General features: G+C 32.6%; 1 protein-coding gene across 2 annotated transcripts; it reads left to right on the top strand.

The window, feature by feature from the left end:
- The first annotated feature begins 500 nt into the window (after positions 1-500).
- On the top strand, positions 501-6,455 carry RPA32B (Replication protein A, subunit RPA32). 2 transcript variants are annotated; one of them, XM_011045657.1, is made up of 10 exons: positions 501-721; positions 934-1,038; positions 1,159-1,256; positions 1,417-1,458; positions 1,853-1,930; positions 4,486-4,564; positions 4,708-4,770; positions 4,853-4,932; positions 6,083-6,148; positions 6,230-6,455. In XM_011045657.1, the coding sequence occupies exons 1-10, from the start codon at positions 614-616 to the stop codon at positions 6,312-6,314; spliced, it is 804 nt and encodes a 267-aa protein (XP_011043959.1). In that variant the 5' UTR covers positions 501-613; the 3' UTR covers positions 6,315-6,455. The 2 variants fall into 2 exon arrangements, with proteins under 2 accessions (XP_011043959.1, XP_011043958.1); XM_011045656.1 differs by having other exon boundaries at positions 504-721; positions 4,693-4,770.
- Positions 6,456-15,245: the final 8,790 nt, after the last annotated feature.

Here is a 15,245-nt window from a genome sequence, read left to right as displayed (position 1 = left end):
AGACTAATATACTAATAATTACTAAACTTGCTTGGATAAATTTACATCAAAACTCAATGCTAGTCTACGATGGAAAATCATTGATTTTATTAAATATAAATAATTTTATATAAATTTAAATAAAAAATTAAAAAAAACTTGTTATTATAAAGTCTCATCGAATAAAAAAAAAGAATTGTTTATCTAGACACCTTATGATTGGTTTAGCCAATGATTTGTTTTTGTTATTATTTTAACAAGTATTTGAAGATAACTATTGGCTGTAAAATCTGTTAAAATTGTTTGGAAATATAATAATAATTATTTTTAAAATATTTTTTATTTAAAAATATATTAGAATAATATTTCTAATAACTAATATATCAAAAAATTATAAAATATAAAAAAAAATTATTAAATTTTTTTTTAATTTCGATCATTCTCTTTGCGCTATAATCCTAAACCGGCGCTTAAAAAAAAAAGGAAAAAGAAAAGATGGCGGGAAGGATGAGAAAGTGGCACCCATGTCAAGTTGTATATAAATGACCACAGGCTTCTTTGAGAAGCTAACATCGAAAATTTATGATATAAACAGAAAACGCAACAGCAGAGGCTGTGACAGAGAGACATAAAAATGTATGGGAGCAGCCAATTCGATGGAAGCGCCGCAGCCTTCATGGGCGGCGGATTCATGCCTACTCAAACCGCGCACCCTCCTTCTGATTCCTCCTCCATCTCCAAAGTACCTTTTCATTTCTCTTATCTTTTTACTCAGTTGTACTTTGATCATCAAATAAATTGAAAATTTCCTAATTTTGTTGTTTAAATGAACGGTAGATCAGGGTTTTGGTTTATGCTTTTCCTGAAACTAGGAAAATTAGCCATACCTTGTAGTTCTTGGTAGCATAAGAAGATTATTAGGGTTTTATTTGTATATTTTTTTTTTAATGACAGAATCGGGAGGCGCGGGGCTTGTTTCCCCTGACTGTGAAGCAGATAAGCAACCTAGCAAGTAATGATGAATCTAATTTCATCATTGATGGTGCTGAAGTTAACAATGTAATGTTTTGTTTTTATCACACTAGTAGGACTTGGGTTCTCTTTCTTTCTTTCTGTCGTTCTTTTTTTTTTTATAAAAAAAATGGATTATGAGGTTTTTCTATAAAAAAAATTGTTTAGGTTACAATTGTGGGGAGGGTATCCCACAAGGAAGACAAGGCCAGCGAGTACACTTTTTTAGTTGATGATGGAACTGGACAGATTGAATGTACCAAATGGTGAATTTCCTTTCAATTTTGTTGGTTTTTTTAATAAAAAAATTCCATGTCGGCGAATTGCACTGTGGGGTTATTTAGAGTTCCATTTGATTAAGTTGTGTTTAATGTTTAAATTAGTAATATTGTGGCTATAATGCAATTTTTTTTTCATGTTGTACAGGGTTCAAGAAAGCTTAGATACAGAACAAATGGGGGAAATCTTGTATGTTTTGTACCACACTCAGACTATGCCTACTTGCCCTTTCTTAAAATTCTTGTTGCTTATAGCTTAATTGATTAATTAATTTTCTTTGTCAAGTATAATTTTCCACCACGTCATGTTTTTCACTGAAAAGATTGTGTGCATGTTGGGCTGTTGAGGTTGTGTGAGGAAAATAAATGGAAGCTGAGAATTTTTTGCATGTTGGCTTGGAATGGAAATTGCTGGTGTAGGATGCCAAGTTTCATTTCGATTTCCTTCAACCTCAGCAGCCAAGATGAGCATGAAAGATTATTCCTGAACTAATTGTTTAACACCTAAATAGATTTTCAAGTGACCTCATCTTTTTACATTTAAGTTAATATGTTTGATACTGTTTTAATTACCTTTACTGTAGAGTTGGCATGTATGTTCGTGTTCATGGACACTTGAGAGGGCTGCAAGGCAGAAGGTTCTTGAATATCTTCTCCATTAGGTATGTATTTGTATTTCCTTTTCTTTCATCTGTTTATTTTTTCATGAATACGGACAAGGTAGACCTGCAACCCAGCACAGAATGCCTGTTAATCTATAGTTATTAGGTTGTTGTTGGATAAGGTATAGGCCCATAAATTGGCTACATGCTGTTTGATTATTTTATTTCTTTGTCAGTCATCTTTTGAAATCCTATATGTTCTAATTACTATTGAGGTGTCTGGTTAACTTGCAATTTAAATTTTTTTAGTTACCTTTATTTCTTTTTTAACTGCACAACTTACTTTATGTAATAATTCTCAAGTCATTACATAAGTTTTTCCAGACTATCCCTATAAGGATGCTACTTAAGTTTTATTTCAAAGTTTTATTACCAGGGAAAAGTTCTTTCCTAACCTCAGGGAAGTTGCTTTGGAAAAAATAGGAGAAGCTGCAATTTGATTCTTTTAACGATAGTTTGGAACTATCCTTCTGATTTATTAGGACTAAGGTGGGTCATTCTAAGGGATGTGTTGACTTAAATTTGCACTAAAATGTTGTGTTCTTGTTATATTGAATGCACAGAAGAGCAATAGTATTTTAAGCAAACTGTTTTACGTTTGCATTTCTTTGAAGATAATACCCATATTGTCTTACTTATAGATCTTCTGATATTTTTATCTAATGGATTACCCTTCAATCTTATTCAAAGAAATTTGTAGGCAACCAGTTACTCATTGACTAATCATATTTTTTTGGTGCCAAACATGGAGTAAAGATGATTTATTTTTGTACAATTTTGGAACCAGCATCCGAGTCTCTTTGTACAAGTTTGATCTTGTGCATATTTCACCCCTTTTGCCAGCCTTGCTCCTTTTTATGGATCTGCAGTCATTCATTTTTACAAATACAAGCTATTTTCATGCATTGCATGTTATGGCAAGCAGAAAACAACAAATTTTAAATTGACTTGACTTCACTATTATTTTCTTGCGTCTGTTAGCAGTATGTGTATATCTGAATCAGGAACTGTATGAGAGAAGTCAATTTGTTAATGTTACTTATTCTCAAATCTTCAGTTGCAGCATTTGTTTCTTGTAAGAGAGTTGCAGTGCTTCTGGATAAAACAATGCTGTCTGTTGTGTTGAATAAAGTGTTGTTAAAGGCAAAAGGTGATAAAGGCGCCAAGCCTGTAAAATGCCCTAGGTGCTTGCTCAAATGAACCAAGGCGATATGCTATAGATTAAAAAAAGTGTATAATATTATATTATATAAATCTAAAATTTATATCTCCCCAATTAATATTAGATCATTAGAAAATAAAAATAAAAAATAATATACCATAACGTGGTCATATAAAGCTATATTTTTCTCTCATAAAACAAAATAAGATAATTTAAAGTAGTAAGTAGCCAAATAGATTAAAAAGCATACTTAAATATCATCATTTTTATTCATTAATCTTCAAAAACATCTTCATCCATGCTTTCTTGTTATGTACTTGTGTTGTTGTTTTCTGACTCTGTTCAATGCAAAGTTTGGTTGGTGTTTCTCTTCAAGCATCCTTCCTTGACATGACTGCATGTCTCCCACTTTAATTATTATTTTTTAACCCCAATCTTTGGTTTTTACAAAAATACCCTAAGTTGTTTCTTGTGGTAAATTAAAAAATGGACAAATAGGTCTAAACATAAATCAGTAAAAAAAATCCAACAGAAAAAGAAGTATTTCAACTAGGCACTTGCTTTAATGCCAACTCATGAGGTGCTTCATTGAAATTCATTGCATGAGGCTAATAAAGGTGTTGTGGACTCGCTTTGTCTAGAGTGCCTAGGCTAACTTGAATGCATGACTTTTCCCCATCCATCTGTGTACTCTTCCTTTACTTGAGAGATCCTAACAAATATATGTACTTGAGAGGGTTTATTTTCATTTTTATTGCAATTATACTGAATACTAATTGAGTAGCAACTCTGTTATTGGCGAACTCAACCCATCTTAAGCTGTGTGGTTAGTTGTCTTGATTGAGCAATTTTGCATTTCTGGTCTGAATGCATGGGCTTTAAATATTCTTAGCATGGTATTCTCTGTAGTTTGCTGTCAGAAATGGTGTTTCCATTTTAATTCTCTAGTGGCTGACTGTGATTGCTGGTTTTGAATTTGGAGTCTAGGCAAAAGATGACAAACTGATCGTTGCACAGTACCACTTCAACACTATTCTTTTGGCCCTCAGAACTTTCCCTCAATGTTTCACCTTTTAAAAATCAAAGTAAAATTATTACATTTTCACTTCTAAATATCGAAGTGGCATTCTTTTGTTTGTTAGTATTAATATCCATTGACAAGAGATTCCCTTTTTGGACTTCCTTTTTCATAGCTTAATTTCATGTATCTAATTAATGAAAAACTGCCTCTTCTGACAAAAGAAAGCTATCATGGTTACAATTGTTTGTCCTGTTTCCTAGTTGAATTATTTGTCTGAATAAAACCTCCAGCATTTTGTGTTATTTTTCTGACTATTAACGTGACTATTCTCTTGTAGAGTCTTTAACTTCAGACTTTTTGTGTGGTTTTCAGGCCTGTTACTGACTTTAATGAGATTCCAGGCCATTTCATTGAGTGCATATATGTCCACTTCTACAATACCAGGTTACAGGTATTGGTCTATTTATTGCAATAATGCTCTAGTTTTTTTCAGTATGGTTTTGTAATTGATATGATACAGTAGCTTTGATTGTGCACCACATTTTCTCACTGGATATGACCTCATACCACTAAATTCAGGGTGTCACTTCTCAGCCCCCAGTAGCAAATTCAACAAGTATCCCTTTAAAGGGATATCAAACTGCCCCTCCATATCAAGTAATCAATCTCATCCTGAGAATATTGTTTGGCTGACTTGTTGAGTGATCTTTTTATTGGTGCTCAAATTTTCTTCTTTCAGTCTTCTGAGTATTCCAGTGCTGATGGACTGAACAATGTTAGTCAGATTATATTAAATTTCTTGCAGCAACCTGCATATCTGTAAGTTACATTTGATACCCTGAAATTCTGAAGTGAAACTTTTATTTTAATGAATGTTGCTAGATGAAATATAACACAAACCATTGGATACATGTGACCCACAGATGGGTGTCAGGGCCACATCCAATGGTGCTGGGAATTCATGTCTTTTTTTTCATTAAACATGGCACTACTCAACTCTGCAATGAATTTTCTTGTCTTCATAGTGTTGACCTCTCATTAAGCTCTTTTTTTATATATCTTCTTCTATCTGCTGTTGCGTATTCAGTTTAACCTAGCACATCATATAATAATTTGGATGTGTTCCCTAGTTATTTATTTATTTATTTTTTTGAAATCTTTAATTGAACACTTGAACTTGCGACCAGGAAAATCTATAGGCAAGTGGTCAGCTGGTCATATCTACAATAGGGTCCATGATAATTTATAAGGGGAGAATAGCTATAGCCTTTTGGCAACTTTCAGCAGCTACTAAAACTCCTTTGTTTACCCCTGTTTCCTGTAACGCACCACTGCTTGCAAATATTAACTCTAGCTACAATTTGCAAGAAGCAAATAAAAAAACATAGAACATGCCATTCCCGTGAACCAGCTTGTATAAGGTGGTCAAAAGATGACTGGATAGAGAACAGAAATTAGTATGCTTATCAATATGCTCTGCATCCACAATACCATTTACTTGATTAATTACATGTAATTACAGATTATATATGAGCTCTCCAATGCTTACTTAGGGCATTGTAATAACGTGCAGTGGAACATGATTTTCTCAATGTTCTGTTTAACCCACTATTAATAAAACATAGAAGTTTAAATAAGATGATTCGTTTTGTGGTTGATTTATAAAAGATGAATAGTTAGTTCATCCAAAGACAATATTCTGCACTCTTGTCTGCACAAATGTGCAGGCAAGTTCTTGTGTTTGTGTAATAGGTGCAAATTATACTTGAACATGTCTGTATGCAGACATGCATCCTTTTCTGGATGTCAACAACATTTGGTCCTTGATGAGATCTTAGACTCTGTGTACTTTGATTCGGCACTCTAAAGTTTATCCAGTAGTCAACCTTTATTGTTATTCATGTATTTGCTGCATGCTCATTATATGTATTTTGGGAACTTTGACCCGTCGTGATCTTCAATTCTCTAGGAACACCGAGGGAGCTCACTATGATGTCATTGCCCGTCAGCTAAACATTCCAGTGAATAAGCTCAAGTCTCTTTCTCCCGCTCCCTCCCTTATGTGTAAGCTTTCAGAGAGGAATTTGCTGACATCCCCTTCCTTGCTCTTTGACAGGGAAGAACTACAGATGCTGGTTGACAATGGCCTCGTTTATACAACAATCAACGATGATTACTATAAATCTACTGTTAATGCCTGATATCTTTATATGTTTTGCTAATGGTCATGCGGCCTTGGCAGTATTTGGAAAAGTAGCACACTTTGTATAAGGTGTGTCCATGGAATGTGCTTCCGTTTGTTTATATGAAATGAAGGTAGAGTCCTGCTGTTATATAGCATATTATAGTTATGTAGAGCCCGTTTAATCTCCTTGGTACGGTGACATTGCCAACGGTCCAGTAATCTTCCATTCTATCGTACCCAATGAAGGGCAAAGGATGCAGTCTCGTGCTCAAGTCCCAGCTTTGTGAGCTGTCAGTGTGTTTGTATGAGAAAGCTTCCATTGCACAGAAAATTAAACACGAGTAACGTGGAAGAGGTAGGTGGGTCCTGAGAACACTAACCCATTTGTTTCTGCTGGGACAGGCAGAACGCGTTTCTGGAAGGCCGCACGTGTGAACCGATAGGGTTTTTCGAAATCACGTGCGCTAACAATACAACAGCCTGCAGCCCTGCCCCGGCAACCGAGCTATTTGTCTGTAATTGAGAGAGGGCACGTGCACTAGCCCTTAATCTTTGACCATTCTCAGATCACATTGTTTACAAGCAACTTATTTAATAACAGCGGGTTACAGCCTGTCTTATTGCAGTTGTTAATTTTGCCCAAGTAGACAACGACTATGAGAGCTTCCTTTATTCCCTCGGCCTGGCGGTAATTGTAGAACCAAGGATGGGTAAATACATGTCTTACAAAAAAAGAAATAATAATAAATGACAAATAAGGTATATAGAAGGGTGATTATTTTTTGTTTGGTTTTTATTTTAAAAAATAACCGAGTTATTTTTAAAAAAATTAAAACTGAAACTGATTTGAAATGGATTCTAACCGATTAATGTTTTGGTTTTGGTTAATTTATGTCAAAAACTAGAAAAATCTATGTATAGAGTTTTTGGGCTTTTTGTGACTTCTAATGGGCTTTTGAAAGCCTTGTAAATGGTCTGAAAAGTGGGAGAAGATGTTGGAATGCACTGGATGTGAGGGAATAGTGGTGGCGCGTCATCGCCGATGGAAAAAAAATCTCATGGATCAGAATTTACTTCTTTTTTCTCTTCTTGTGCTGGTAGTGTTGTATCTAATTACCTACAAACAAGAGAAATCCACACAAAACAATCGATTTTATTTTTTGTTGTAACAATCTCGGTTTTTTTTTTTCTCTTCTTCATAGCCTCTGTTAGTGGCTCAAGGCATAGAGGTTTGGCTGAGTTGTGGTTTGTTTGAGGAGCAGCGTTGATTGGGGAAGGCATTGGATGAGGCTTCGGCTGGAGTTATAATTGTCGGTTGAGATGGAAGTTGGTGTGTGGTGTATCTCAACGTCGGTGGAGATGGAAATGGGTTTGTGTTGGTGGTGTTGTCACGGGTTGGAAAAGCAGGTGATGGTTGCGCTACTGGAGGATTCAATTTTGTTGATGATAGGATGAGAAAGAAGCGGTGGTGTTGGCGGTGTTATATCAATTAATGTTTTTGTGTTTTAAAAATATTTAAAAAATAATTTTTTTAATTAATTTTTTTAATATTTTTAAATTATTTTGATATATTAATATCAAAAATAATTTTTAAAAAATAAAAAAAATATTTTAATATATTTTTTAATAAAAATTACTTTAAAAAATAACTATAACTATATTTTTTAATATAATTAACAGTTGTTTATCTTTAAGAGCCACTGTCACTTTAATTGTCATTTGGATCCGATTAAAGGTTAGGTATTTGTATATATTTTTTTTTTTTGGGTGAGAGGGGTGGCGATGACTGACTTGCTAGAGACCTAGAGTTAGAAAGCAATTTTTTTTAATTTACAATATTTATGGTTTTTTTAGTTTTGTTTTAATTAATTTGGTCTGGTTATTTTAATTTCAGTTTTATAAAACCAAATTAAAATGAACTAATTTTTTTAAAACTTTTTAATTGGTTTTTTTTTCATTTTATTTTTTACAATTTTCTTAATTTAATTGATTTTTTTTTTTGCCACTAGTTATATGCATTAGATATATGCATGGATGGGCCTTTCAAGCTAAACAATGAGGCGCTGCAAATTATGTGCATTTGAAAAATAATTCTCAACTTAAATCAAAAGATCAACATTTCTTCTTCTTCTTTTTTCCCATAAATTAGAATGTATTATTAAAGGTGCTAACTCTTCTCTTGTGTATTGGAATTTTAGGGTTTGTTTAGAATAGACCTAGTAATTTGCTTTTTTTGATTTTATTTATTTATTGTTAAGAATGTTATCTTGTGATTATCAAACAAGATTTAGATGCTAAGATTTAAATTCATTTTTCCCGTTACATGTATAAGTAATGGGGAAAATTATTTTTATATAATTGCTTTAATTAATTAAACTGCAACCCACGAAAAATAATGTAAATGGGGTCTCCTTTCCATTTTTGTAGAAGATTCTGTCATGATCAGTAGTAGAAAGGCATAATTGAGAACCAGATAAACAGTACAGTGCATATATATATACATATACAAATTTTAACCTAAAATTATAGTGATGTATTTTATGGCCACAAGGTATTAACAATCGGCATATAAAAGGGCAAGTTTATAAAAGGTAGTGGGTAAATGGATCCATTTTTTCAAGCCTGGGGCAACATAAACCTATGGCAACGAGTTCACAAATTTTGACTATGTCCTGTAACACTGCAAGAGTCTGTCAATCGGATGGCACAGCATGAGCATAACGAACCTACGAGGGTCCATGCACCTTTATCATCATACACGAACATACACCATTTAATTTAATAAAAATCTAAATAATGACAGCCATGGTTTCTGGCTAGAGAGGGAAGAGAGAGAGAGAGAGAGGATCCCTCCAAATAAAATACAAAAGATGTCATGTGAGTTGTGATCATGAACTAATAATAAAAAAATGCAAGCTGAGTGAACATGAGTAATGATTCGTTTCACTGACAACAAATGTTACTTTAAACATAGTTTGACCAGGAACGAAAAATGGCCTGGAATTTAAATATTTCCATCGTTAGCTAGCTTTTACTGTGAAGATGGGAACATACTCCCGCCGAATGCTCTGTCAATAATCTCCATTTTAACTTGGAAAAATACCTTCTTTTTGTGACTTTGCTTAGAGTAAAGGCATTTTTTGACACTATCATCTAGCCGGGTTTTGAGGCCACCTGGTGATATTACCTCATCTCTTTTCATGTGGGTTTTGCATGTCTTGCTATTTGGTTAATCAGCTAGGTGCTTTGTTGTTTGGTCTGTGTCTTATGAGTTACTATGAGACAACCCTTTGTGTTACATGTGGCCATAGCTTCCACAGTGGTAGAGGTGACAATTCTAGAAGTGATGGGATCTTGTTTCTTACCTAATTTTTATCGCCTTTATCATATTTGATATTTAAAATACAATTTGAATTGGATTCGCGTTACCTTATTTAGATAAGGATTATCGTGACAGAATGTTATGGAGTCTTTGGATCTGACATGGTAGCATTTGTGCTTGAGAAAAGCTTTAAAATCAAATTTCATCTCAAGAAAAATACATATTAAACTTTGAAAGATATAACTCAACTAGTTAGGTTCTAGATTTAGTTTTTAGAGGTCACCAGTTCGAGTCCTATAAATCTTAGAATCATTAAATAATTATATAGTCATTAACTTTAGAATCCTTAAGATTGGTCAAGGTACACACAAACTAATCTAGACACCTATATTAATTTAAAAAAATAGTAAAACACATACCATTACTTGAAATATGGTTCATTATTATAGCAATTATTGCATATGGTAATGCTAGACACATTGTTATGCAAGAATTCTTTTATGTTTGCACAATTCAAAAATATTTATTGTCCATTTTTTCTTCATCATCTTTTCTTTCTTTTTTCTTTCTTCTTCCTTTTTCCTTTACAAGTTGGAGCAGGTTTCTAACAAAATAGCATTTCCAATTAAAACTAGAGCTACAACACAAATGATTAGATAATTTCTATTTTATTCTTTTAGATTTAAAGAATCTCTAAAAGGCATTCAAGTATATGATAATAACAAAAATTATCCATTATATTACAATTAAAAAGTTTTGAATCTACTAGACTAGGAATCTATTTTCCTGAAATAATTAATTAGATAGTATTGCTGGAAAAAAAATAAAAAACGAGGTCCTATGAGCTGCTTGTTTGGGTCAACCTAGTGAGTTGGCCATGTTAGGGTTTTCTAAAGCCCTTTTTATATATTTTTCACATATTTTTTTTGTATTTGTATGAATATTTTCACACAATCCTATAAAATTGTTTTTATTACTTCATCACATAATTCATCACACAATTCAATAAATTCAAGTGATTTTATTGGACAACCTATATGACTTATCAATATCATCCCTTAAACTAATAAAAATTATCTATTATTATTCCAAAAAAATCTTTTGAAGGCTAAAAATAGTTATATCTCATTGCGATTGACCTTTATCCTTCTCTCATTAGGAAAGGTAAATGTAAGGAGTTTTCCATTTTATAAAAACTTAGTGATAATAATGAGATAAAGTATATGGGACAGGTACAACAAAAATAAAATCCAATGTATCTTCTTCACTCTTCTAACATGCTTAACAACTTAACAAAAAACTCAAACTGACTTAAGCATTGAACATTTTCTTTTACGGGTAACCCTAACCATAAAATACATGTCTAATCTTCTATAAATAAAGAAAAGCCCAAATATTCATTGAAGTTTTTATTAATTTCATTAGTGGTGTCGTGTATGATAACCTGAACAAAAACTTTATTTAGTTTTCTATCCCAAGTTTTTTTACTCTTGTTTTTACTCGTTCTTAATGGCTAACAACATAGAAATGATAGGGAAATAATTACAGACCTTTCACCATCTTCATCAACTCCAATTGACTTCCAACAAATCGTTCAGCAAATAAAAGCACTCATAGAAGCTATTTTGATAACCTAACAACAACTCAAAACTTTTCCCATCTATCCATCTCTAATCTTATAACAACTTGCTCCTTTAGCACTTCCTGCACACCAGTGGTTTAATTTCACAGAAGAAATTAAGCAAACAAAGAGGAGGAAAATAGGCATAGCACTTCCATCATTCTTAGAAGCAGATCTTGTTACCATGAGGATTGCTCTTATACAAGGTCACCAAAACAAGACCATTATAAATCAAGAGACAAGGCTATAGGTTACACCTTCGAAAACAACATTGTTCTCCATTAAATTCTCATTCTAGTAGCCTAGAGCCTAAAAAACCATATAGGGAAAAGGGTTGAAACAATAGAAACATCATATGACATATTATAGACTTTTAATTATGCCAAGATATGTTGAACACACGCCTCCCTAAAGACTTTATCATTATAAAGATTAATTTGGATAATTATGATGGTCTGTAATCCGAGAGAGTACACCTAAAATGTTAGAACTAACCTTGAATTGAGAATCTAGAATAACAACACTATGTGTAAAATTCTTCCCAGCACTTTTCACAGATCAACCCAAGCTTGGTGTCATAGTTTAGAACTAAACTTTGTAGTCGACTTTATTGATCCATGCCATAAGTTAGTTGTTTGTTTCAGTACTAGCATGCCTGAAAAGAAAAGCTCCACTAAACTTCTAACCATTACCCAACAACAAAGAGAAAACACCAAAGCTTACCTAAAAAGATTTAATGAGAAAACACCAATCAGTGGCGTCTATAATTACTCTTTTTAGGAATGATTGTATGCTTTACTAGATAGAAGCCTTTTCAATGTTAAGCAAACTATAAAGAATTACATTCGTGTAGAGGAAGCGAACATAAATAGGCAGGGGCATCCATGTTTTTATTGATAAAAAAGGAATCCCTAAAATATGACAAGCATCTCTTTTTTATGACACACAAGTATTCAGAAACAATCCCAAGGATCCTTTACGTTGTTGGTTAGGGTATCTATAATTAATGACAACTACTTTGAATGCAACAAGTATAGAGATGCTAATCATAATCAAAGGAAATAATAATGTACAATATCCATTACCAGTGAAGGGAGATGTAAGAAAGAGAAATTCAAAAAAATATTGCTTATTCCATAAAGATAGGGGACATGTCACAAAGGAAAGTTACACTTTTAAAAAATAAATGAAAAGAGTTTATAGCTAAAGGCTATCTCTAGAAGCTTATGAATAGAGAACCAAATCACAATAAAAAACCAGTAGAGGTCCTAAAGTTGCCAACAAATCTCTCTTGAAAATCAATATAATTTTAGGAGTAATCTCAGTTGGTGGAGATTATAATGGAAGTAGAAATACTACAGGAAACATATGCTCATGTTAAGAAACCAAAATCTTTATCATGAACTCATTACGTTTACTCATGAAGATAAAAAAAAGAGTTATATTTTCTTCATGAAGATGATCTAATTATCTTTATTGTCCCGTGCAACTTCAATGTGCATAGAGTGCTTATTGATGATGAAAATGTAGTGAATATCCTTTCAAAAGATGCCTTAATACAAATAGGTGTGGAAACTACTAAGTTGATTTTAGTATAAACATCACTGATATAGATTAAGGGGAGAGGAGTGCTAGTGGAGGGAGTTTTTGACTTTCTCGTGACCATGGGCACCTACCCTAAATGTCTTACATTCAAACAGGCCTTTATGGTGATTGAAATATACTTGGAATATAATTTTATCTTAGTGATGAATAACTACTATAATCAACACTAAGTATTTAGTAATGAATTTTCCTATGGATAAGGAAGTGGTCACTATAAAAAGGAACCAATTAATCTTTAAAAAATGTATCATAACATGTTTAAGGAACAAAAAAACACATTGTGGATAAAATAAACATCGCTAGTTAAATAAAAGATTGATGTGAGGAAAAGAGCTATTAAATAATTGAAAAAAAGTTATCCTTCATAAAGATGCATTCACTAAGATCGGGTCAATTTTACATGTCAAATTAGAACACTTATAGAACTTCACGACCAGAAACATAACTTTGCATTTGCACCATCCGATATGTTAATTATCCACCTAGAAGTTGTCTGTCATTGACTAAATATGAGTTTGCTTTTCTCCCCAGTTAAAAAAAAAATTGAAGGAGAAAGACAAAAGGTTATTTAAAAAAATGGACGAGTTTTTAAGAGTTGGTTTCATTTGAGAAGTGATATATCTAGATTGATTGGCTAATGTAGTTATGGTAAAGAAGTCCAATGAAAACTAGCATATTTTTATGAATTTCATTAATCTCAACAAAGCTTATCCAAAAGAAAATTTTCCCTTGCTTAAAATTGATAGGCTAGTAGACTCAATAACTGGGTTTGAATACTTAACCTCCCTGATGCCAATTATGGGTATAACCAGATACTTATATATCCAAACGATGAATAAAAGATAATTTTTATTAGTGATAGAAGGATTTTTTTTCCATTAGGCTATGTCATTTAGCTTAAAAAATCCTAATGCAACTTATCAATGCATCGTAAACAAAGTCTTTAAAAAATATTTTGGTAGAAATATAAAGGTGTGTGTGGATGCCAAACTAGTTAAAAATATGACCTTTGACGAGGATCTTCTAGACATGCAAGAAGTTTTTTCTATATTACATGCATATCAAATAAAGTTGAATCCATAAAAATGTATTTGTATGATAAAAGGAGAGAAGTACCTAGGTTTCTTGGTTAGTAATGAAAAAATCAAGCCAAACCCAAAAAACATCCAAGTTATACTAAACATGACTGCATTGTAGTGTAAGGAGATGACAAAAGCTTATTAGAGGGCTAATAACTTTTAACTTCATCTCAAGCCTAAGAGAACGTTGTCTACCTTCCTTTAAAACTCTGAAAAACATTTCCAATTTTAAGTGGACCCCTAAATTCTAAAAGGTCTTCGAAAAGTTGAAAGTTCATCTCTCCTCTTTAAAAGTCCTTTTGTAACCATGAAAAGGAGAAGATCTTTTCTTTACCTTAGGGTTGCAGACCTCATAGTAAATATAATGCTTATATAGGAGGAAGAAAAGGTTCAAAAGCCTATTTATTACACAAGTAAGGTCTTCCACGATATTGAGACCAAGTATATAAAGGTCGAATAACGCCACCCTAACTTTGACAGGTGCAATAAGAAAACTAAAAGCTTACTTTCAGGCACATCAAATGGTCATGTTAACAGACTAACCCATTAAATAGATTCTCAACAAGCTTAACCTATTAGGGTGTTTAGTAAAATAGAAGATAGAGTTAAGAAAGTATGACCTAAACTACCAACCTAGACCAGTGATCAAAGTGTAAACCCTAACAAACCCTATTTTAAAATGCTCCTTCACAAAGTCACCTTTAAAGAAGCTGGAGAAAAAATGAAACTTCACTTCTAACCTCCTTCTCATCCATAGGTACTATATATTGATGGATTTTCAACTATAATTGAGAGTGAAATAAGAGTTGTATTGACTAGCCCTGATGGTTAGGTTTACAAATATGGCCTTTATTTTGAGTTTCAGACCTCAAACAATATAGTTAAATGCAAGGCCTTTCTAGCTAGGTTGAGCCTAACAAATACTCTTAATAGATACCTTCTCTAGATAACAATAATTTTCAAGTTATTGTGAGACAATACAATGAGGAATTTAAAGCCAAGAAACCTTTCATGGTCCAATATCTATGCAAGGTTTTGATCCACCTCTACTTTAAAAATATCATGAAAAGTTAGTTCCCATCTTTAAAATCATAAGAGAAGAAACGACAAAGCCGATATATTTTCAAAACTAGCTAGTACTAGAGCAATCGAGCTTTCAATTAATATGTGGATTAGGGTGTTGAAAAAACCTAGTATAGAGGAGATTAAAAAAAAAAACAATAGCTACCATATAATTGATAGAATAAGATAAAAATTGAAGGATTTCTGCTTATAATATATCTCAATATAAGAGAGCTACTAGTGGATAAAGTAGAAGCA

Source organism: Populus euphratica, unplaced genomic scaffold (genome assembly GCF_000495115.2).
Source record: "Populus euphratica unplaced genomic scaffold, PopEup_1.0 scaffold141.1, whole genome shotgun sequence".
NCBI classification, from domain to species: Eukaryota; Viridiplantae; Streptophyta; class Magnoliopsida; order Malpighiales; family Salicaceae; genus Populus; species Populus euphratica.
This window is presented reverse-complemented; position numbering and strand designations above follow the sequence as displayed.